Source organism: Sander vitreus, chromosome 14 (genome assembly GCF_031162955.1).
Source record: "Sander vitreus isolate 19-12246 chromosome 14, sanVit1, whole genome shotgun sequence".
NCBI lineage: Eukaryota > Metazoa > Chordata > Actinopteri > Perciformes > Percidae > Sander > Sander vitreus.
Genome location: NC_135868.1, coordinates 7310099 through 7331399, shown reverse-complemented (window position 1 = coordinate 7331399; position 21301 = coordinate 7310099). Strand labels below are relative to the sequence as shown.

Below are 21301 nucleotides of genomic sequence, written 5' to 3'. Positions count from 1 at the left end.
TATAATGAACAAGATCAAACTGGCAAAACATGCTGGCCAAATACGGTTGAGCAATTGTAGAATTATTCATGAGATGTGTCCAGGAGGAGGAGGAGGAGGAGGAGGAGGTTAGAGGAAGGCGTTGTCCTCAGATAACTTTTCTGTTGTGTTGAAGGCTGGTCACCCGTCGAATAGTGTTTCCTCTTTTACGGAAACAGCAGTAAGTGAAGGTGCAGATAGATCAAGCAGGAGACGACAGGCATCAACAACCTTCATTTAGCTTGTCAACAGGTGAGATAAAATACTGTACTGTTGTGGTATAGTTTCTACAAGAAATCAAAACTCCTTAAATACCACCAAAAGCTATTAGCCTACATAAAATAAATCGAGAGGGGGGGGCTTTGAATGCTAATCTAATGGTTTGGATTACATTTCCAGAAGGTGAAATATCACTGACTGCTTTATTTTCTAATAATAGTATGTCATGGTCTCTTATAGTTTGCATTCTAGGGTGAACTATAGTTACAATTGGTCTTCATATTAAGATTTTATACAAAACTACAGGCTACTGATACCTATGTTTTTTCGTGTGCAAATGATATACTTATAGTAATACAATTTTGACTACAGGAGTTACTAGGAGTTCTTGTTTGGTATAATTTATATTGGGTAGTATTGCTACTATTATGTAAGGTATAAAGTTACTTCAGACTGTCTCATTTGCTTGGTTAGCTAGATTTGATGAGCAGGTGCTTAATGGCCCGCTAGCTAACGTTAGCTAACTATTTTTTAAATAACCGTTGGAGTCCATAGATATACGTTATACCGTTAAACGTATTTATATCTACGGTTGGAGTCCATGACTGGTGGTCGCACTGAGCTCACCTTCATTTTCTAGACTAATTTAAGCCTGAAATCTTTAATTTTATTAAGTCAACATAACAGCTCCCCGTGTCGTTTATAACCAGTACATCGAAATGGGAAAACAAAAGTTCCACCTCAACATCGTGGTAATTGGCCATGTCGACTCCGGCAAGTCCACCACCACCGGTCATCTGATCTACAAGTGCGGAGGAATCGACAAGAGGACCATCGAGAAGTTCGAGAAGGAAGCCCAAGAGGTTGGTTTTTTGAGGCCTAACGTTATATTTGAGTTATTAACAAACATTCACACCATATAAAACACAACGAAGCCACAAACTATGACGCACTAACGTTACAGGTGTGGGATACTGGTTTGGCGGATGTAAACTGCTCCTTAATTTTGGGTAGATGCTTGATCGGATCCGCTAGATGTGTCGACGTCAAAGGACGTGCCTCGTGGCCCGCCTTATTCTGCCTCTGATTGGCTTACCATGGTATTCTTACCCTAATCCTAACCAATGCCCACTCCTCTTGCCTAACCCTAACTACGTCGATCATTCTAGCAGATCCGAGTTACATAGAAGTAAAATGGATGATTAGATTTTTTTATAACTGCCATCCACTGTTGAAATATGTGTAATATCTTTAACCAGGTGATCATCTCGTTTTGATAAATTGCAGTTAGTTTTTAACATATTAAAACATGTTACTAATATAGCTAGAAAAGGGGGCAAATCAGCCTCAAATACATAAATCACTGATTTATTTTCAAATATTATAACCAACATTACCTAATGGTTACTAACTTTAATAATTAGTAATGATTGAAGACTAATAAGGAAGTTATTTTAGTCATCTACATAAAAGACAATAAAGAAGTTAACTTTATAGTTGAATATTATAGACGTTTTTCACAGCAGACATGTTGACATGTCATAGTAGGAAAAGCACAGGTGTATTCAAAACCATTAATGATGGCTGCATTCCACTTAGGAGAGGCCCTGGTATTGTGCATGCTGACTCACTGAAATAGCTCACTTGGACACTTGATGGAATTGAGCCATCGTTAAGGTTATCAATTTCAGCTGTGCTTTTCCTACTATGACAAGTCAAAAATGTCTGCTGTGAAAAAGGTCTATAGTAAATGCTAAAATACATCCCTTTAGAAGACACGTAACTCGCTACATCAAACCCTGGACAAAATGCTTAGGCACACTATAGTAAAGTAAATTAATTATTATATTTAAAAAAATATATATATATATATGTTTCGCATGACGTAAATGGTTTTTAGTTTTAATAATGGCTATGGTTAAACTTATGTCTGTTACTCCCTGTTTCCCTGCTCTATTTGTGTTGTTTTAACCACAAAAGATGGGCAAGGGCTCCTTCAAGTACGCCTGGGTGCTGGACAAACTGAAGGCTGAGCGTGAGCGTGGTATCACCATCGACATCGCTCTCTGGAAGTTTGAGACCACCAAGTACTACGTGACCATCATTGATGCCCCTGGGCACAGGGACTTCATCAAGAACATGATCACTGGTACCTCTCAGGTAAAGACACCTTTTAACCTGCTCTTTATTGACTTCTCACTTTCTCAAACTTAAGTTTTGTATATTATACCACAAGTTTTAAGTATGTTTACAGCTCAAGGTCTTATCAGGGTTAGGGTACAGAGGACGCAATGACTGTATATGCTTTCCATATTGCCAACAGTACAAGCAACAAATATTAGGAATGGTAGTAGTCCCAGAAAATCACTTTATTATTTATTTTTTTTAAAGCGAAGTTGAAGTTAACATCCAAGACGCTCAGCTGGCTAGGTCATGTCAAATCAACTCTAAGATGTATCCCTATTATTCTATTCATTTCCATTGTCTCCTTTGCACATTACATTTTGAAAGTGGAGGTAATGATATGTTGGAGCCGTGCATATGTTTTGAAAACCACACACAGATCATAGACAACCTTCATTTTGGCATCAGTTTTGGCTTTAACTGTAGAAAAATAGAAAAATTCTCCCTGTTCAGGCCGACTGCGGTGTACTGATCGTTGCTGCAGGTGTTGGGGAGTTTGAGGCTGGCATCTCCAAGAACGGCCAGACCCGTGAGCACGCCCTGCTGGCCTACACTCTGGGTGTGAAGCAGCTCATCGTCGGAATCAACAAGATGGACTCCACCGAGCCCCCTTACAGCCAGGCCCGTTTTGAGGAAATCACTAAGGAAGTGAGCACCTACATCAAGAAGATCGGCTACAACCCCGCCACTGTTGCCTTTGTCCCCATCTCTGGGTGGCATGGAGACAACATGCTGGAGGCCAGTGACAAGGTGAGGACATTTTCAACTTGTGTCAACCTGATGATTGAGAACATGGACTGATTTCTTTCTTTGAATCTCTCGGTAGATGGGCTGGTTCAAGGGATGGAAGGTTGAGCGCAAGGACGGTAATGCCAGTGGAAACACACTGCTTGAGGCTCTGGACTCCATCTTGCCTCCAGCCCGCCCCACCGACAAGCCCCTTCGCCTGCCCCTGCAGGACGTCTACAAGATTGGAGGTAAGTAGTGTCTCATGTGTGCCTTACGTCACATCACATTATAGCTCAGCACCTCCATATTACTTAACATGATATTTGTTGCACGTATTGAGTTTTAACACACAGCTGACATCCATATTACTACGCTGCTACAATCCAGAACACAGACACGGAATTATCAAAATCAAACCAAATGGCACAAAAGGCATTGCAAGTTACAGCAGCTTTTTCTGGCAAAAACATGGTGAAAGTGGCGAATTGTGATTGGTACATGAGACTGTTGACTCAGCCGCAGTTAAAAAGCCTCACCTTGGGGTAACATTTGTCTCTTGTCCAGTTCTTAGTCCTTCTACTTCTGTCTTTGTATGGGCTGTAATCTAAGGGTGACTTAACATCTGAGCAGTCCGGTCCGTTTTAATCAAACCCTGGAGCATTTCGTCGGATAGTGCGGTTCATTTGGGGTGGTGTTGAAGCTCATTCGAACTCTGGTGCGGACCAAACAACTGAACTCTAGTCTGCTTGAAAACGGGGGTGTAATATAATTTACAGACTTGTATATGATTTAAAGATTGACTTTCAAATTTATAACCTATAATGACCATACTTCGTTCGTCGTCTGTGTTGCCAGTTCTCCAATATTTGTCCAATAGACCAGTACCGTTTTGACCATGTGACATTTGTTTACAGTGTTTGGTACAAAGTGTGAACACTAACCAAACCAAATGAAAAATGCAACCCCCAAATTACACCAAGTCTATCAAACTACAGGTGTAAAAGCGCCCTCAAGCATTTCACAGTCTGTACGATAAGCCTACAATTACAGTTACACTCTTGTGTCATCAAATCTTCTCCAAACCAAGGACTCTTTTCAACTTAAAGTTAACTGAAAAGCATACTAGAAACCTGTTTCCTTCTGCTCTCTCAGGTATTGGAACTGTCCCCGTCGGCCGTGTTGAGACCGGTGTCCTGAAGCCCGGTATGATTGTCACCTTTTCTCCCCCTAACCTGACCACTGAGGTGAAGTCTGTGGAGATGCATCACGAGTCCCTGGCCGAGGCTGCCCCTGGTGACAACGTCGGCTTCAACATCAAGAACGTGTCGGTCAAGGAGATCCGCCGTGGAAACGTGGCTGGCGACAGCAAAAACGACCCTCCAATGGCAGCTGACAACTTTAGCGCCCAGGTGGGTCTGAGCAAATGAAAATAAGTGAACATGAAGAAATGGGCTTGGATTTTTAAATGTGATAGTTTCTTGTCAATTTGTATTTAGAAAATAAACATGTACTGAACATAGAGAAGCAGGAAGCACAATAAAACTTGACTTTATAGTTTCTTTAAGGTGGACCTCTGCTGGCCACTAGCAGGAACTGCAATGGTGTTCATCTCAGGCATGTAGTGAATGCTGGATGGAGAACTCTCATCACCATTTCTAAATGCACTTAAACATTCATATTTCAGGTCATTGTTCTGAACCACCCCGGCCAGATCAGCGCGGGTTATGCCCCCGTGCTGGACTGCCACACCGCTCACATTGCCTGCAAGTTCGCCGAGCTCAAGGAGAAGATCGACCGTCGTTCCGGCAAGGTACTTGAGCAAAATCCCAAGTTCATCAAGTCTGGAGATGCCTCCATTATCAAGCTGGTTCCACAGAAGCCCATGTGTGTTGAGACCTTCGCCAACTATCCTCCATTGGGTGAGTAAAATTATTTTTCTTCTTCATCTCCTGCATTTGTAGGTTACAGCCCATTTTGTTGTTAAGAGAATGGGTTGAGACAGCACATCAACTGACACCTGAACTGATTTTTATCAATTGATACTGAAGACTAAAGACAATAAATAAATACTTTAAAGCTGTAATCTCAAAGATTTTAATTTAAATACATGTCTATTAATTCATTATCTTTTGCTGAAATAGGTAACACAAGCTAGACACAAGACGCTAGACATGGGCGATTGAGCCCATGGCCCAATGATGAAAGTATTGCAATATTTATATATTTGCAGTATTACAAACTGGGTGTCTGTGGTGACCATAGAATGGTGGTGCCATTCCTGGAAGAAAAAACCTGTGTAACAGATTTCCTCCATTGTATACACACAAACAATGGAACTATGCACACAATTCTTTATCAACAAGACTCCAGATCCTATTTTTCTCTCGGCACAATTACATTGTTTCAAATAGAAATTCTGAATCAACCAGGACTGAAAGCTTAAGGATTGCCACTGACGTTTCATCTGCTGCCACTGCTTACAAGCCACTGACACAGACCTAAACTATCTTTATAACTTCAACTGAAGTTTTTTTTTTAATGACTTCTTGTTAGAAGGTGCGGACCTCTCCCGTCGCCTCTCTGTGAGCTCGCAAAATGTATGCTTTTTGTCTATTTTTACCAAAATGTTGTGCCTTATGTGGTTGACATTAGGCGGTGATGGTATGTGGCTATGACTCCCTCATCAGGTTTGGGAAATCAACTTTCCAGTCTCCTGCCGACTCTGATAACCTAGCCTAGACTAGCTAGCCAGCTGGCCGGTCAAGTTTTCAAATGTGAATATCAGAGTAAACACAGAGGAAAGGTGGAAAAGATGAGCTCAAGTTAGCAAGACCATCTCTGGGTCTAACTCCATCTCTACATCAGAGGGGGCACCGAGGCAGCGTGGAGCAATCGAACACCGACTGTGACTTCTCTGCTGGGCGTCCTGCTAGCCAGTGTGCTAAGTGGCCTCCATTGATTTCCAGCTTTTAATTTAAACAAACTTTATCCTAATAGTCACATACACAAAGTACAATGTAGTGACACTTTAATTCTGCATTCTTAACCCATCCTAGTATTAGCAGCTTTGGACAGCTATTTATACAGCATCTGGAGAGCAGCTTGCTTGTTCGGTATCTTGCTCATGGACACGTTCACATGTGGCCGGAGGAGCCTGGGATTAAACCGCCAACCTTGTGGTTATGGGGCGACTCTACCTCCACATTAAGCTTTTGAAGAGGAAAACGTATAGCTTGACCTAATTAAAAAAATGTACACATAATGGCCAACTGCATCTGCTGAAGTTAGTTTGACTTTGTGTTGAGAATTGCCATTAGGGCTGGGCGATTTGGAGAAAATCAAATATCACGATATTTTTGACCAAATACCTCTATTAATATATAGCGATATTGTAGTGTTGACTATTTGTGCTTTCACAACATATTTACACATTGAGATTATTGATAAATAATCATCAGTAATGTGGATATAATGACTAAGTGGGTAAAGGCAAATAATAGAACAGTTACAACAGTCTGGTAAGTTCAGAAAATTACATAACTCTACTGTAATGCAGCCTTTAAAACCAGGAAAAGGCAACACTTATGCCATATTACGATATCCAAAATCTAAGACGATATCTAGTCTCATATCACGATATCGATATAATATCAATATATTGCCCAGTTCTAATTGCTATTGTGTTTTTATTGTCAAGGTGTTGTCAAGGTCAAAAATGAACTTTTAGGGTCATGAATTGATGATTGTGATTATTATTTTGGCCATCAGCAGGCATGGATTGGCCATCGGGAGTACCGGGAGATTTCCCGGTGGGCCGGTCTATTTGTGTGGGCTGCATGAGCTGCACAACTTTATTTCTTTTGATCTGCCCGTAGAGAGAAGAGAGATCACATGATTGGCCCACTTGTGTGTCTTTCATGTGAACACTGGCCATTTACATCTACATCACCTACGAGGGCCCACTTCCATTCTACCGTAGAGAGAGAGCGCATTTAAGTCCCGCCCCCATCGACGGCGAAAGTAACTCCACAAAGTGCCGGTAGTGATTTTTAGCATGTCAAACGATTATTTTAGCACCCTTGTCTACCAGAGAGGACTTGTTAGCTGTTAGTGAGGTAATGTTAGTTATGTATTAGCAAGCTAAAGCACTTGGTTTATCCACATTCCACAATAATACAAACTCATACTGTGTACAAAATGCAGCTCTAGCTTAATTTAGACTTGTCACTTGTTTACAATACAAGACAGCCATGCTCCACCCTCAACCTTTAGCCATCTTGCCATCAGGAGCCAGGCAGCCTTTTTGACTCAGTGAGTACATTATCATGCTCCCTTACTCACCACTCAGCTAAGTGACAGTATTAGGGGCCTGAATGCAGGGTTCAAAATTAACTTTTTGTCCACCAGCCAAATACTAGTGAATGTTAAAATTTTACTTATTTTTGGTTGGTGAGTTAAGCAAATCTACCAGCCACTTGCATATTTTACCAGCATTTGGCTGGTACATGGTTCTAATTTTGGACCCTGCTTACATGTCTTTGTTAGAATATTATCAGCGGCTTCTGAGACACACTGTGTGATAAACAGACCCTCGAACCAATGGACGGACTGGGGCATAGTCCCTCCCGTTGATTTCCAAAAAAGAATGACCAGCATCATCCAGAATCTTATTAACCTCTGTTTATCATGACTGATTTTTCATTCAGGTTCTGGCAGGACATAAAAAGGGCACAAATATCCCTTTAAAACATTTCTTGTGAGTTATATCGACGGCATCTTTTGAGCGTCTCATGGACTGTCCGTCTCTTCCCCTCAGGGCGTTTTGCTGTGCGGGACATGAGGCAGACCGTGGCCGTTGGTGTCATTAAGGAGGTCGTGAAGAAGGATCCCACCGCTGGAAAGGTAACCAAGGCTGCTCTGAAGGCCGACAAGAAGAAATGAATCATACGGGATGTCCAACAACAACTCATGTCTCAGAAGCAATCCCCTCTTCATCCCCACGTCGTCTTCTGGCTTATGAAGATGAAAATGATGAAAAGCCATCGGAAAAGTTTCCGCCGAAAAGGAAGGCTTGTGCTTTTTAAGAAAACTATTGGTTTGAAAGCAAAACAATTAAAATGTTAAACATGCCAAACGAAGAGGTTTCTTTTCTTGTTTCAAAACTTTTTAATATCCTTTATTTTCTTTTGTGTTGACTTTTAAAAAGTGTTAATAAGGTGTTGACTTGGTTTAGGTAGTTTATGTCATCATAAACTACATAAACCAAGTCAACACCTTATGAACATGAAGACCTTTATAATATGAGAAGGAAAACAAGTATTCATTTTGCTAATATTTACACAAAGTCTGGTCCTAAGGATGAAATGTAAATTAGAATTGTTGTCCCTTTCTCAACATATGTATCCTTCAGCCATTTCTTAGTTTGGGATTTCTTACAAGCATTCAATAGTATTCTCAACCAATTTTTATCTTGCTTCATCTGTTCAAGTTCCTCCAGCTTAATCTGCCCAAAAGTAGAGAATTTTGGTTTGAAAGAGTTTCCAGGATACAAAGATTTTGGGCATCTGTTCAGAGCTAACCATGAGACCACAGGAATGATCAGCTTTATAAGTTCCTCATATCAACTCAACTGGGGAAGATTGGTTTCAAGTCTTCATAAATGCACAGGTTTTTTTGTGATCTGCATGCCTATTGTGGAACTTGTTACATCACTATAAGAAGTTAAATGGCAACCTATTATTTAGTTGGTACAATAGATGAACTGCTACGTAACCTGAATAATTTCAAAGGTGTGCACTGTTATAGTGTGACACTGATATTATTTATGAGCAGTGATAGGAAAAACGGCGTTATACATGACGGCGTTACTAACGGCGTTATTACTATATTTGAAGCTGTTTTTTTTTCATCAGACCAAATAGATCTCTGAGCCGAGCGGAGCCGAGAGGCAAATTCTTTTTTTAACCGTTCTTCCTTGGTTAGTGGGCAGTGCACGACGCAAGCGCATACATGCTGACGATTGGCTGAGGTTGAGTAAAATATCATGGTGAGCCAATCAGAGGTAGAGTTGGGCGGGTGTTCGAAAGCACGCATAGTCAGACACACAACGAACAACCCCTTATATACTGTCTATGCGAACAACACAAGCGAGTCAGTCAACGAGAGAGAGACAGGTATGGAGTTATGAAATCAAGGAGAGGGTTAACTTTTCCTGCTACAGATTTTCCACCGTGGTCAGAAAGAACAGGGGAGACACTTTGTTTCTCTCACTATGACTCTAGAGTCACTCTCTCACTTCTCCCTCGCTCGGAGGCTAGTCTCACTTTGTCCCACAGCAACATTAAAATAGTTTAGATTTGTGTACATTGTTTCTGTTAATGTATTGTATTAAGTGTCCATTTCATTATCACATTTGAGCATTTAAAAATGTACTTGAAAGTAACGCAATAGTTACTTTCATAAGTTGTAACTGAATAACTAATTTAAAGTAACTTGCCCAACATGGTTTATGAGTGGAACTGGCACCATTTTTAACCTTTAAGTGTTTGTAAATGATTTCAGACAGACAGGTATCCATTAGGGAGGCATTATCCTCAGATTCCATTTCATGGAAATTGAAAGTGAAAGGAAAGAGTGGATAGAGCTGGAGAGAAGGAAAGACACAATAGTCACCTTCTCTGTTTGCAACAGAAGCTTCTAAAACACAGGTGAGTTATCTGTTGTACTAACTATATCTATTTTTATCTATCTGCCTATTTATTTATCTATCCATCTATTTTACTAACAAATATATGTTTTGATATATCTGTCTATCTATCCATGTTTTCTGTAATTGGTCTCTAATAGATTATAATGGTTTCCATTGTAGGATGTACTGGTTTCTAACGGTTTCATTTGTTTCTACGGTGTGCAGTGCCTTCCACTGGTTTCTTTTTTTCATATTTATTTGTATAGGGACAAGTATGTAGCATAAAACTATATACCCTAGGCTAATTTACCATGCCTTTCCCTCGATGGGCCTTTAAAATACATAAAACTTAAGACATAAAAGACAAAACACAAACTCAACAATAGATACATTAAAACACAAAACTCAGACCTCAAGAAAATACAAACCATACAAGACATAAGACTAATACAATAAATCATAAAACCGGAAGCATGAGATCATTCCTGGTTTGTGCTGGTCTCTGCTGTTTGCGGTGACTTGCAGTAAGATATATATCCAAATCAAATATATAAGACAGCAGTGGGCCCTGGGTCATAGATGTACACTGCCTTGCAAAAGTATTCACCCCCCCTTGGCATTTTTCGTGTTTTGCTGCCTTACAACCTCGAATTAACATGGATTGTTTGAGGATTTGCATCATTTAATTTACAGAACATGCCCACAACTTTGAAGAGGTATATATATATATATATATATATATATAATTGTGAAGCAAACAACAAATAGGACAAAATAACAGAAAAAGTCAATGTGCATAACTATTCACCCCCCTAAAGTCAATACTTTGTAGAGCCACCTTGCTTTAGCAGTGTGTTTGGGGTCATTGTCCTGCTGGAAGGTAAACCTCCGTCCCAGCCTCAAATCACGCACAGAGTGGTACAGGTTTTGCTCAAGAATATCCCTGTATTTAGCACCATCCATCTTTCCCCTCAACTCAGTTTCCCAGTCCCGGCTGCTGAAAAACATCCCCACAGCATGATGATGCCACCACCATGTTTCACTGTGGGGATGGTGTTCTTTGGGTGATGTGAGGTGTTGGGTTTGCGCCAGACATAGCGTTTTCTTTGATGGCCGAAAAGTTCAATTTTAGTCTCATCCGACCAGAGCACCTTCCTCCATACATTTTGGGAGTCTCCCACATGCCTTTTCGCAAACTCAAAACGTGCATTTTGTTTTTTGCTGAAAATAATGGCTTTCTTCTGGTCACTCTGCTATAAGCCCAACACTATGGAGTGTACGGCTTATTGTCGTCCTATGTACAGATACTCCAGTCTCTGCTGTGGAACTCTGCAGCTCCTCCAGGGTTACCTTAGGTCTCTGTGCTGCCTCTCTGATTAATGCCCTCCTTGCCCGGTCCGTGAGTTTTGGTGGGTGGCCGTCTCTTGGCAGGTTTGCTGTTGTGCCATGTTCTTTCCATTTGGTTATGATAGATTTGATGGTGCTCCGGGGGAATCATCAAAGATTTGGATATTTTTTTATAACCTAACCCTGACTTGTACTTCTCAACAACATTGTCCATTACTTGTTTGGCGAGTTCCTTACTCTAAATGGCAGTGTTTGGTTAGTGGTGCCTCTTGCTTAGGTGTTGCAGCCTCTGGGACCTTTCAAAAAAGGTGTGTATATGTAATGACAGATCATGTGACACTTAGATTGCACACAGGTGGACATCATTTCACTTTTTATGGGCTTCATAACAAAGTGGGTGAATACATACGCATATGCCAATTTTCATTCAAAAACATTGAACTAAAGCCTGTAATGTAACAAAATAGGTAAAGAGTGAATACTTTTGCAAGGCACTGTATGAAACACCCTAAATTAGCAGCTGGAAAACATCAAAAGAAACATTACAGTAATATTGTTTGTGCAATGTGTTGCAGATGGACATAAATACATACATTATTACATAATACTCCCAAGATTTAGTTTGTTTAGTTTTACTAACTTGCTATGTTGGAGTGCACATTATCAGTAAACATCAGGCAAACCTACATCAAATGTAAAGATTGACTGTAATGTTTATAAAACTTAAAGTTTTTGGGTGGAAACAGTACCTTAACTTGTGTTTGAGTTAAGCCTACTTATATTTTGAATGCCATAATAATGTACACGCTGTGTGACTTAGCTAAATCACAGTGACCTGATGCTCTTTTTCCCATTAGAACAAATCGTTCTCTTGTGTCCTTTCATCAGACATACACACTAAAAACTTTCAATCCAAACTTTTTTTTACTAGTCTCTAATGTTCAATAAGATGGTGTTTCTCTGTTTAGTGTAGATAAATATTCAAGGCTGAGACGTGTGAGTTATGGACAGAGAGGACAGAGATGTGAAGGGCGGTCTGACTGAAGCAAAGCAGCGTAAAGACGGCACCAGAGGGAAGCCGAGTCCTGCGCGACTCACACCAGCAAGACAGAGACAAAAAGCTCAGCAACAACGAGCTGCAGGTGATGCTGCACTTTAAATTAATTTCAGTGTGTAAAACTTTGACATCCTCATCTCAAAATACCTTTTTCTGTTGGCATGGTTGCTTGATGTGAGTAATGTAGAAGTATTTAGATCCTTTACTTAAGTAAAAGTATCAATACCACACTGTGAAAATACTCCACTACAAGTAAAAAACCTTAAATTACTAAGTATTATCTGCAAAATGTACTCAAAGTACTTAAAGTATTTATTGTGCAGTAAAATGTTCCCTGTCAGTGTTTTACTTATATCTGATGTTTCTAGATTAATATTACTCCTGCATTATGTGTGTGTTGCATTTTCCTGCTGTAGATGTTTAGGGTTGTGCTCATTTTAACTCCTTTATATACTGATGGGTAGTTTAATCTACAGCAATGCATCATGGTCTATAAGATCATCATCATATGTTTGTAGCGGTGCTGTGCTACAAAAATCAACTTTTCAGAAAAACAGCCCTGTTTTTGTGACGATGCATTTTCCAGCTGATCAAAGAGGGTTTTTAAATAGTTTATTTAACTTAAGAAGTAAAGGAATTTTCTCAACACATAAAGGAACACAGTACAATGTTTCTAAATTGTAATTTAGAAATAATTGTAAAAGCACGACAGAAAGTAAAGTTTCAAACTTGCACATAGGTACAGAAGTTGAGTAAGTGTACTTAGCTACAGTCCTTGTCTCTTGGCAGAGGAGGGATCCAAAGTGTTTGAGGAGCCGCTCTCCATCTCCCCGGAGCTGACCAGCTGGATCAAACTCAACGCTAAAGACCTCAAGATCCGGATGACCGACCGCCGATGGGCTGCAGAGGTGGTCAACGATTTCCAAGACAACCTGCTGAAATTCCTGCGGAGCAGCAGAGATCAGCCTTTCTTCCAGTCAGCTGACTTCCTCAACACCGGCAGCTACTTTGAGAAAGTTAAGGTGAGGTTGTGATTAAAACTCCCAATTTCTGATGGCAACAACACAGCCACAGAGACTACTGCAAACACTGGTGGGGAGGGGGGCGACTGCAGCAAAAGTGCCCCCTTGGATGACGTTATGGTGGATAAAACATGATGCAGTGCCCTCTAGGGCAGTGATTCCCAACCAGGGGTACTTCTGCAGTTGCCAGGGGTTACGTGGAATGATTGCAGAGTAGCTGCACTAATTTGAAAAAAATTAAAACTGATTTGATTAAACAAATATATCTACATATTAACATTAAGTCAACTGTAACACCTGAACACTACGTCGTTATGTAATGTTCAAGTTATGTGTGTAAAAACTAGTTAGCAAGCGAGTACAGAAGCAGATAGCTTAAAGTAATGAATGCTAGAAATAAATAGCTAAAAGAAATTACTAAACAGTTCAAATGATTAACTAAAAGTAATGGATAAATAGTTGTAACATTCAGCTTCACTCTGAGTATTAGTTGCGTGCTTGTCGACCAAACCAACCTAATTATTGATAGTTCAATTGTTTGAAAAAATGAACAATGTCCACTTTTATATAATGAATAGTGTTATCCATTTGGGACACAGATTGGGAATCGATGAAGGGGTACTTGAGTTCATCTGACAGGACCGTGGGGCTACTTCAGACCAAAAAGGTTGGGAAAAAGGGTGCCCTTCCAGTAGAGAAAATGTGTTATTTATATAAGTCATTCAAATTACCCCCACTGAAAGTGATACACATTAATGCTTATGCTTATTATTAGATTAAATCAGTGTTGCATGATGGTTTGGGCAGTAGAGAGAAGAGAGAAAGTAAAAAGACATTTCAAGTGTATGAAAGACAAACAAGCACCACCATTGTCTCTGTGTTGCGTTGAATCTCAGATCCACAGCCCCGATGAGTTTGACATGATGCTAAAGCTTCAGGTTCCCACACGCGTCAACATGACCGACCTCGACGGCGGCCTCTTTTACCGGATCGATCTTGCCCGGCCCACTCGGGGCCCCATACAAGCCTTTCTTCTGGAGAATGAGTGCACCCTCTCATCGAGCAAGTTCCTGAGTGAGATGTATTGCCTGGTCCGCAAGTTCCTCAAGACATACAAAGGTCTGATCATCACCTTTTATTCCTCATCTGTTGTTGTTTTTGTAACAATCATCAGCCCTCTACTTTCTGTTGGAGTTGGAATGATCAGGACTCGTTTTCTACACTTTTTTTTTTTTTAATATTTTGTTGACCTCCTTCTCACTTTGGGAACGTGAATAATTGTCTATATTTATGTATCCATGCTTCCAGTGCCTGAGGAGGGCTGTCGCTGGGAGGTGAACAGGAAGCGAATTCACTCGCCAGCTGTGACTTTGTCTCTGTGCAGGCCGGAAATCAACAGTGATGAGTTGATCTCTGTGGACCTGGTTCCTGCTCTGGAGGTAATCATTTTATTTGTTTTATGAGGAGTAGTGTAAGTCCAGAGATTTAAAATCATCTATGGTTCTCTGATTACAGACACTGAAGAAAGATACATAAAATCTTTATATGATTTAGGAGATTAGAAAAAAAGACCAAATGCATTAATATATATTTTACATATAAAATAGAATACACACATCTGTATCTATGTTTTCTTTACCGTGTTAACTTGATGTTAACAGTAACTAAAGGTGCATATATTTCAGTATCTTTAAGGTTTTATGAAGATTAAATTCATGGGATTTATTTGTATCTTAATTTATTACGATTTATTCCCAATACTCTCAGTCACTGTAAGGTATCAAGGTAAAAGTACTGTAACTATGTACATTAAAAAATTTCTAAAGTGTTGGTGTATGAGGATCCAGTGATTCCTTCCCTTGTATGGGCAAAAGAGCCAAATTATGCAAAGTACTTTGTAGTAACAAAAGTTTTAAAACGTAGTGTAGTAAAAAGTATAATATTTGCTTCTGAAATGCAGTGGAGTAGAAGTTTAAAGTAACATAAAAATTGAAACACTGAAGTAAAGTACAAGTACCTCAAAATTGTACTTAAGTTTATAAATAAATGAACTTACTTGCTTTCCACCACTGGATAATAATGTTTGTTTACTTCTAAAATACTTAGCTAACTTTACTTTAGTACTCTAGTTTTTTACAAAAAGCTGATACTTTTACCTCTCGTATTAGCACTATAAGTCATAATTGTAAAGGTAGTAGTAGCTGTACTATGTACTAATGTAATGGCAGAGGTAGTAATAGTAGTACAGGTAGTAATAGTGACAGTCAGGGCATGAAGTTTACTTTTTTGACCACCAGCCACAGTGACTTTTTACCAGCCAGTTTCTTTTGTTTGCCTCATAAAGGGTGAAAAACAGGAATTGCTGTGTCTCTATGATCCTATCCTGTCCTATTGATGGTAGCCACCTCGTGGACATTGCGCCGTCATCACGTGCTGTAGTAGGGGGGCCCGCCTTGATAATCCTGCATAGGGGCCCGGTGTTGGCTCATTACTCCACTGCATATAAGAGATGAGATGACTGACAAAATCAGGAGTAGCCTATGCGCACCACAACAACAAAAAAACACTGGTGAATGCACACCATAACACATGAGTTGTTGCAAAAAAGTTGCAATCTTTGTTGTATAGTTCTTAACAATTAAAAATATATAAAAAGGAAACTTGTTTTGGGTAGAATAATAATTATTACTATTAATTAATTACTCTGGGCTGAGATTTTCTAGGAACCTTACCAAAAATGCTGCAAATGTTGGTATAATATGAAAATGGCTGGTGGATTTAAGACACAAAATAATAATTTATTGAATGAATCAAATATGAACATATCTGTCATTGTCAGTGGCTTGTTGATTAATTGTTAGTTAATTTCCTATCCTGGCCTGGGACACACATTCATACGGTTTGATAAAGTACTTATTGGACTTTAACTTATCATTGCACTTACAATAACGAGCGCAGCTGTCCTCAATTTAGGTCAAACTGTACATCTCATCTGCATTTTTTCCTGCATCCACCGTGTGTGTTTGTGTGTGTGCGCGTCAGTCGCGGCGGAAACGGAGCAACAGCCCCGCCCGCTGCAGACAGCCGACAGATTGAAACAGCAGCCGCTGACTTTAGAGTGAAAAATCTCTACCGCTACATTGATGATACAATGTATACATGTTGGCAGGATGGTCTGAAATGTTTTGCACGGTCTTTCGCTGTACGTTTTGTTGTTAAATGTGAGATGGTTGAGTCACACATGTCTCGCCTTCATAAAAGAAACAAGGAAATTAATTGTACCCGTTCTCACTCCCGCTTGGTCAGTGGCTGCACGTGGGACTGCTGGGATTGTGTGAGTAATGAAAATGCGATAGGGGGCCCCAGCTGTCAATCAATTTCTTCCAGTGATGCGGGCCCCTGATTGGACCAGGCCTGTAAGCAACCGCGTACCCTGCTTATCGATAGTTACGCGTCTGAATCACTCAATTCTCATTGGCTACCTGCCAATTTGGCAGGTAGATTGACAGTTACCCACCAATTGCAAAATTCACCCGCATTTGGCGGGTGGTCGGGTGTTAATTCCATGCCCTGGTGACAGTAGTATTGACCTTAATGTAACACTTGTCCTTGTTCCTGTCTAAAGATTCACTTCTCTCAGGGCTGGCCGCTCGCTGTGCGTAACGGTCCAGATGTGGACAAATGGCTGGGAAAGAAGGTTCGCCAAGAAATCAGAAGTTTACCGTGTTACTTCATACCAAAGAGGCTCAAAGGACGAAACCTCAGCGAGGACGCCAAAGGTGAGAGAAACGTCGGTCTGGCTGTTGTTGTATGTGAACAGCAGTGACTGTGACGAAATATAGAAGTCTATTTGTCGATGATGTTTCTGCAAGAAAAAACTTTCCGACCTGAAGTTGTTTTTACGGTGAAATCATCCCTTCAGGTTTGTTTTTCTCTGTCTGTCATAGAAAGTTGGAGGATTTCTTTCTCTCACGTTGAGAAGAAAATCATCAGGAGCCATGGCAACAAGAAAACCTGCTGTGAGAGCAAAGCCACCAAATGCTGCCGGTGAGACTCTGCACTGTTTATTTTCACATCCTCCACATCGAATCATTTTGTTAGCTGTAGGAGCCGTGCAGCGTCACACAGGACAGTGTGGTATCACTTGAATAGTAACATGTTGATAAAAGTGCTTTAAAAATGCAACTGATTGCATGTTTAGTATTTATAGCATTTTCTATACCACTTTCTAATGAGACACTTTTTTATAAAGGGTTTCTTAGTTTTAATTAATGGTTTGATTAGTTAAGAAATCCTTTACAAATGCTTTATAGACCAGAATAATAAGATTGCCAGGTTGTGAAAAATCTCTTTGACTGGTCGACCATTTGACCAGAAAAGAGCTGCAAACAATCCATTTATTAACTTAACTTATTAGACTTCAGATGTGATAATACAACCTTTTATTAATGAAAAATTAACATTTATAACTACATACGTGATGGCTTATTAAAGATAAACATTTATTACCATCATGAATAACTGCATTATTACCAGAAACAAAGGATTTTTCAAACCTGGCAACCCCAACTTTGTTCTTATAAATGGTTTACAACTAATCTAAATTATTATTGAACCAATAATGCAATTACTTACAACTTTTAAACCCTTTATAAAGTGTGCCTTATTAAAGGTGATGTAGTACTTTAAAAGAAAACAGTAAATTCTGTACATAGTCAACAATTTAATAGAAGCACAAAAGGTGAAGAGATTTGAAAAAAGGACATTATAAAAGCCGCCAACTAAAGAGGCTTTTCAAGTTTTTAGATAAACAGTTGACAAATTTATTTGGAATAAATAGTTTTTCTTGCAGCCCTTTTACAATAAATGATTTCATCTTCTCTCTGGTAGTAAACAGTGCTTGATGCTCCTCAAGTCTCTGATTGAGGGCCTGAAACAACGTTTCCCCAAAGAGCTGGATCACCTCTGCTCGTACCATGGGAAGACCGCCTTCCTCCACACCCTGTCCATTAGGTAATTATTATTAAAATATCGTCATTGTGATGGTAATGGCAACGATAGCACCAGTAGTTGTTGTAGAAGTCTTGTAAGTAGCTGTTGTATCAGCAGTACTGATGTGTGGACGTTGTTGTAGCAGTAACGGTTTCAGTAAAGGTGCCAATAGTTAAGTGAATATTATTGGATGTTTGTGCATTTAAAGCGTCTATTATCTATATTTTTTTAAACAATGTGAAAGAAGTCGTAGTGATGAACCCACAGATAATTATCACCTGAATCTGCAGCTCTGCTCGGCTTTACAGAGCTTTACAACAAGTTTCAGCTCATTGTTTAGCTGCCCAGTCTGCAACCTTACTCTTTTGGTTTACTCTCACCACTCTCATAGCGTCGTTTTCAGTGAAAAAAAACTCTAAAAACCCACTGTATACAACCTGCTCAGCACCAAACAGCAGACATACACAATTAGAGACTAGCTGGTGAACAAAGTGGAGCATTTAGCACCTAAAGAGACAGATTTCCTGCAGGAGTTGGTAGAGACCAAAAACAGAGCTAAAAGAGAGTGAAAATTGGACAAAAACACAATTACAAATTAATGATAATGTTGCTCCGTGTCTGCTGGAGGTGGAAAAGCAACTGTTTGCTAACATATCAACCGTACAATTTATATATGTTTTAACTTGTTTCCACTGCCCCCAAGTGGCCAAAAGAGTCAGTTTTGAAGGTTAAAAGACATCTTTTCTAGCCTGACCCACATCAGGATGTTGGGTCTGGGAACTCACCATTGACAGGGCTCAGTCCGAGGGGCGGGATAAATGATTGTCTTTCAAATTCTCTCTGCACGCAATAGGATAGCACTACAACCAACCAGAGTAACGAAGAAGGTATCCAGTCGCCAAACCCCCGAACACGTCTTCCTTTTTTAAGAATGACTTCAGTGCCATTCTTTGTTCTTTTCTCAAAGAAAAGCTTAACTCCAAGTCTTACAGAGTCGCGGCCAAAGCCAATTCGAAAGACTGCTGTTCCCAGCAGCAGCAACCATAAGCCCGCCCACCGACTCTATACACAATGTGATTGGCCCGGCCAGAGTTTGGTTTTTACAGCTCGCAAGCCAACGCAGAGTTGCTAGACCCCCCTGGCTGCAAATTACTTTTGCTGCCGCTAGGGTGCGTCTAGATTTCTAGGCTACATCTTTTCATCATTTTTTACTATTTTCTTGGCATTTGACTAAATGCGACAGATTAATCAATAAAATCATTAGTCGATGCATGTAAGCACAGAAGTGCCCCTATTGAAAACCTTGTTAATAGCATGTATTTGCCACCTTGGGCAAACGTGAGAAAATGGCTCAATCTGGTGGAAAATAGTAAAAACTACAATTATAAAGCCAGGGCTCTAGATTGAAAGTCTGATATAATAGAATGCATGATTTTATTGTGTAATGGCCGTGGGATCAAACATTTTAGTTTCAATGGGGACATTTTTGTTTTTAAGGCTCTGAATGAGAGTTTGGCTTCACAGTTTATTATATACGTATTATAGGAGCTGAGGTTGAACCACCAGAAAATGTATGCCATATGCATTAGCACAGCAATAATTATTAAAAATTAAAAACATGTCCCTATGCACAAGGGTAATGAATTAATCATTTAATGAAGTTTAGATGATTAATAAATAATACAAATAATCACCAGTTGCAGCCTTATTTAGCAATCATTGGTAGTTTGTTGTAGCAATAGAAGTTGTAGTGGTGTTTGAAATGATATTAGTAGTACAGATTGTAAAAACTACTGATAAATATCTGTCAGTATCATCATTTCTCTGACGTCTTCTTCCCCCTGTCAGGTTTGACGACTCCATGTGGGCTTGCCAGCAGCTCCCTGCCTGCTTCCTGAACCTCCTCAGGGCTCTGCAGTCCCACGCTTGCACAGGCCTCCTCCCTCACTTCTTCGTTCCTGACTGCAACCTCTTCTCCGCGGCTGTCTTCCCCCAAAAAGCGCTGGCTTTCCTCATCAACGCCTTGGAGGAGCAGAGGAGGGAAGGACTGCCACTGCTGAAGCCTCCAGCTCCTCTCCCACTTCTCAGACTAATGAGTTCTTCAGAAGACGACACCTCTGAGATGTCCAGCGATCAGTCGTCTATTCTGACTGCAGTTTGCTGTCTGGACACTGCATTTGTAAATAAACTGGTCCTAGTGTTTGCTGTAGCTGTAGTTTGTGTCCTATTTTGTATGTAAGTGATGGGAAAATAGGATACACACTAAATATATGAAATATTACATACACTCCCTCTTTTTATGGAGTGTATACATCAAGTGAAAACAAGGTAGTAAAGGGCATAATTTCTTATTGATTTGAATGAAACTGTGACTCTATATTTATAATGTGAAAGGATAATAATTATACTCATGTTTAATGCAGATTGCTTCAGAAATGTTTTAATGTGAGCCATTAATCTTGCAGTTATTTTCAAAAAGACAAAACATCAGTAACATATCCATGTTTTAAAACACATTTTGTTTATTTCAGTTGAGACTGATGTCATCTCTCTGCAAGTCTTTTGTTTAGAAATTTCCTATATGAATTTAAATTATTTTGTTTATTTGGTAACTTTTGTTTGAATGTTTTTGGTATTGTGTTTTGTTTTGTCATCTGTTTTTGTTATAAGGAATATAGTGTGTTAAATGTCTGTGGCAAAAGCATATACAGTGAAAAATAATAAATATGGCAACAACTCATGATTGTTTTGTTAATTATTGTGATTGTTATTTTCTCAATCAAAGTGTAAGAAAATAATAAAATGCCCATCACAATTTCCCAGGCCCAAGCTGACATTTTTCTTCTTGTTTTGTCCAACCAAAAGTCAGAACCAAGAAAAATATTTAATTCACAATAATTATATTAAATAATAGCAAATCCACATATTTGTGAATCTTGAAAATGATTTTAATTATTATTTGATTATCAAAACTGTTGCTGATTAATTTTATATTGATAAATGATTGCTGCTGACGATAAAAAATAATTTACACATTTTGTTGTT

At 39.6% G+C, this 21301-nt stretch overlaps 2 protein-coding genes across 5 annotated transcripts; both read left to right on the top strand.

Annotated features, from left to right (window-relative positions):
• The first annotated feature begins 151 nt into the window (after positions 1-151).
• On the top strand, positions 152-8288 carry LOC144528618 (elongation factor 1-alpha-like). The gene is made up of 8 exons (XM_078267317.1): positions 152-270; positions 948-1100; positions 2218-2397; positions 2875-3171; positions 3248-3398; positions 4303-4559; positions 4835-5069; positions 7967-8288. The coding sequence occupies exons 2-8, from the start codon at positions 957-959 to the stop codon at positions 8089-8091; spliced, it is 1389 nt and encodes a 462-aa protein (XP_078123443.1). The 5' UTR covers positions 152-270; positions 948-956; the 3' UTR covers positions 8092-8288.
• A 921-nt stretch (positions 8289-9209) lies between these two features.
• Positions 9210-21073, top strand: LOC144528617 (cyclic GMP-AMP synthase). 4 transcript variants are annotated; one of them, XM_078267314.1, is made up of 10 exons: positions 9236-9323; positions 9712-9857; positions 12154-12327; positions 13032-13264; positions 14161-14383; positions 14573-14703; positions 16890-17043; positions 17212-17311; positions 18155-18277; positions 20105-21073. In XM_078267314.1, the coding sequence occupies exons 3-10, from the start codon at positions 12189-12191 to the stop codon at positions 20493-20495; spliced, it is 1494 nt and encodes a 497-aa protein (XP_078123440.1). In that variant the 5' UTR covers positions 9236-9323; positions 9712-9857; positions 12154-12188; the 3' UTR covers positions 20496-21073. The 4 variants fall into 4 exon arrangements, with proteins under 4 accessions (XP_078123442.1, XP_078123441.1, XP_078123439.1 ...); XM_078267316.1 differs by having other exon boundaries at positions 9210-9857; positions 16905-17043; XM_078267315.1 differs by having other exon boundaries at positions 9213-9857; positions 12159-12327.
• Positions 21074-21301: the final 228 nt, after the last annotated feature.

Excerpts from the sequence above, each read along its gene's own strand:
- LOC144528617 (XM_078267315.1), top strand. The coding sequence starts at position 12,189 with ATGGACAGAGAGGACAGAGATGTGAAGGGCGGTCTGACTGAAGCAAAG. Across the intron at positions 12,328-13,031 it reads TCAGCAACAACGAGCTGCAG|AGGAGGGATCCAAAGTGTTT; the intron begins GTGATGCTGCAC and ends GTCTCTTGGCAG. Across the intron at positions 14,704-16,889 it reads ACCTGGTTCCTGCTCTGGAG|ATTCACTTCTCTCAGGGCTG; the intron begins GTAATCATTTTA and ends TCCTGTCTAAAG.
- LOC144528618 (XM_078267317.1), top strand. The coding sequence starts at position 957 with ATGGGAAAACAAAAGTTCCACCTCAACATCGTGGTAATTGGCCATGTC. Across the intron at positions 2,398-2,874 it reads TGATCACTGGTACCTCTCAG|GCCGACTGCGGTGTACTGAT; the intron begins GTAAAGACACCT and ends CTCCCTGTTCAG. Across the intron at positions 5,070-7,966 it reads CGCCAACTATCCTCCATTGG|GGCGTTTTGCTGTGCGGGAC; the intron begins GTGAGTAAAATT and ends TCTTCCCCTCAG.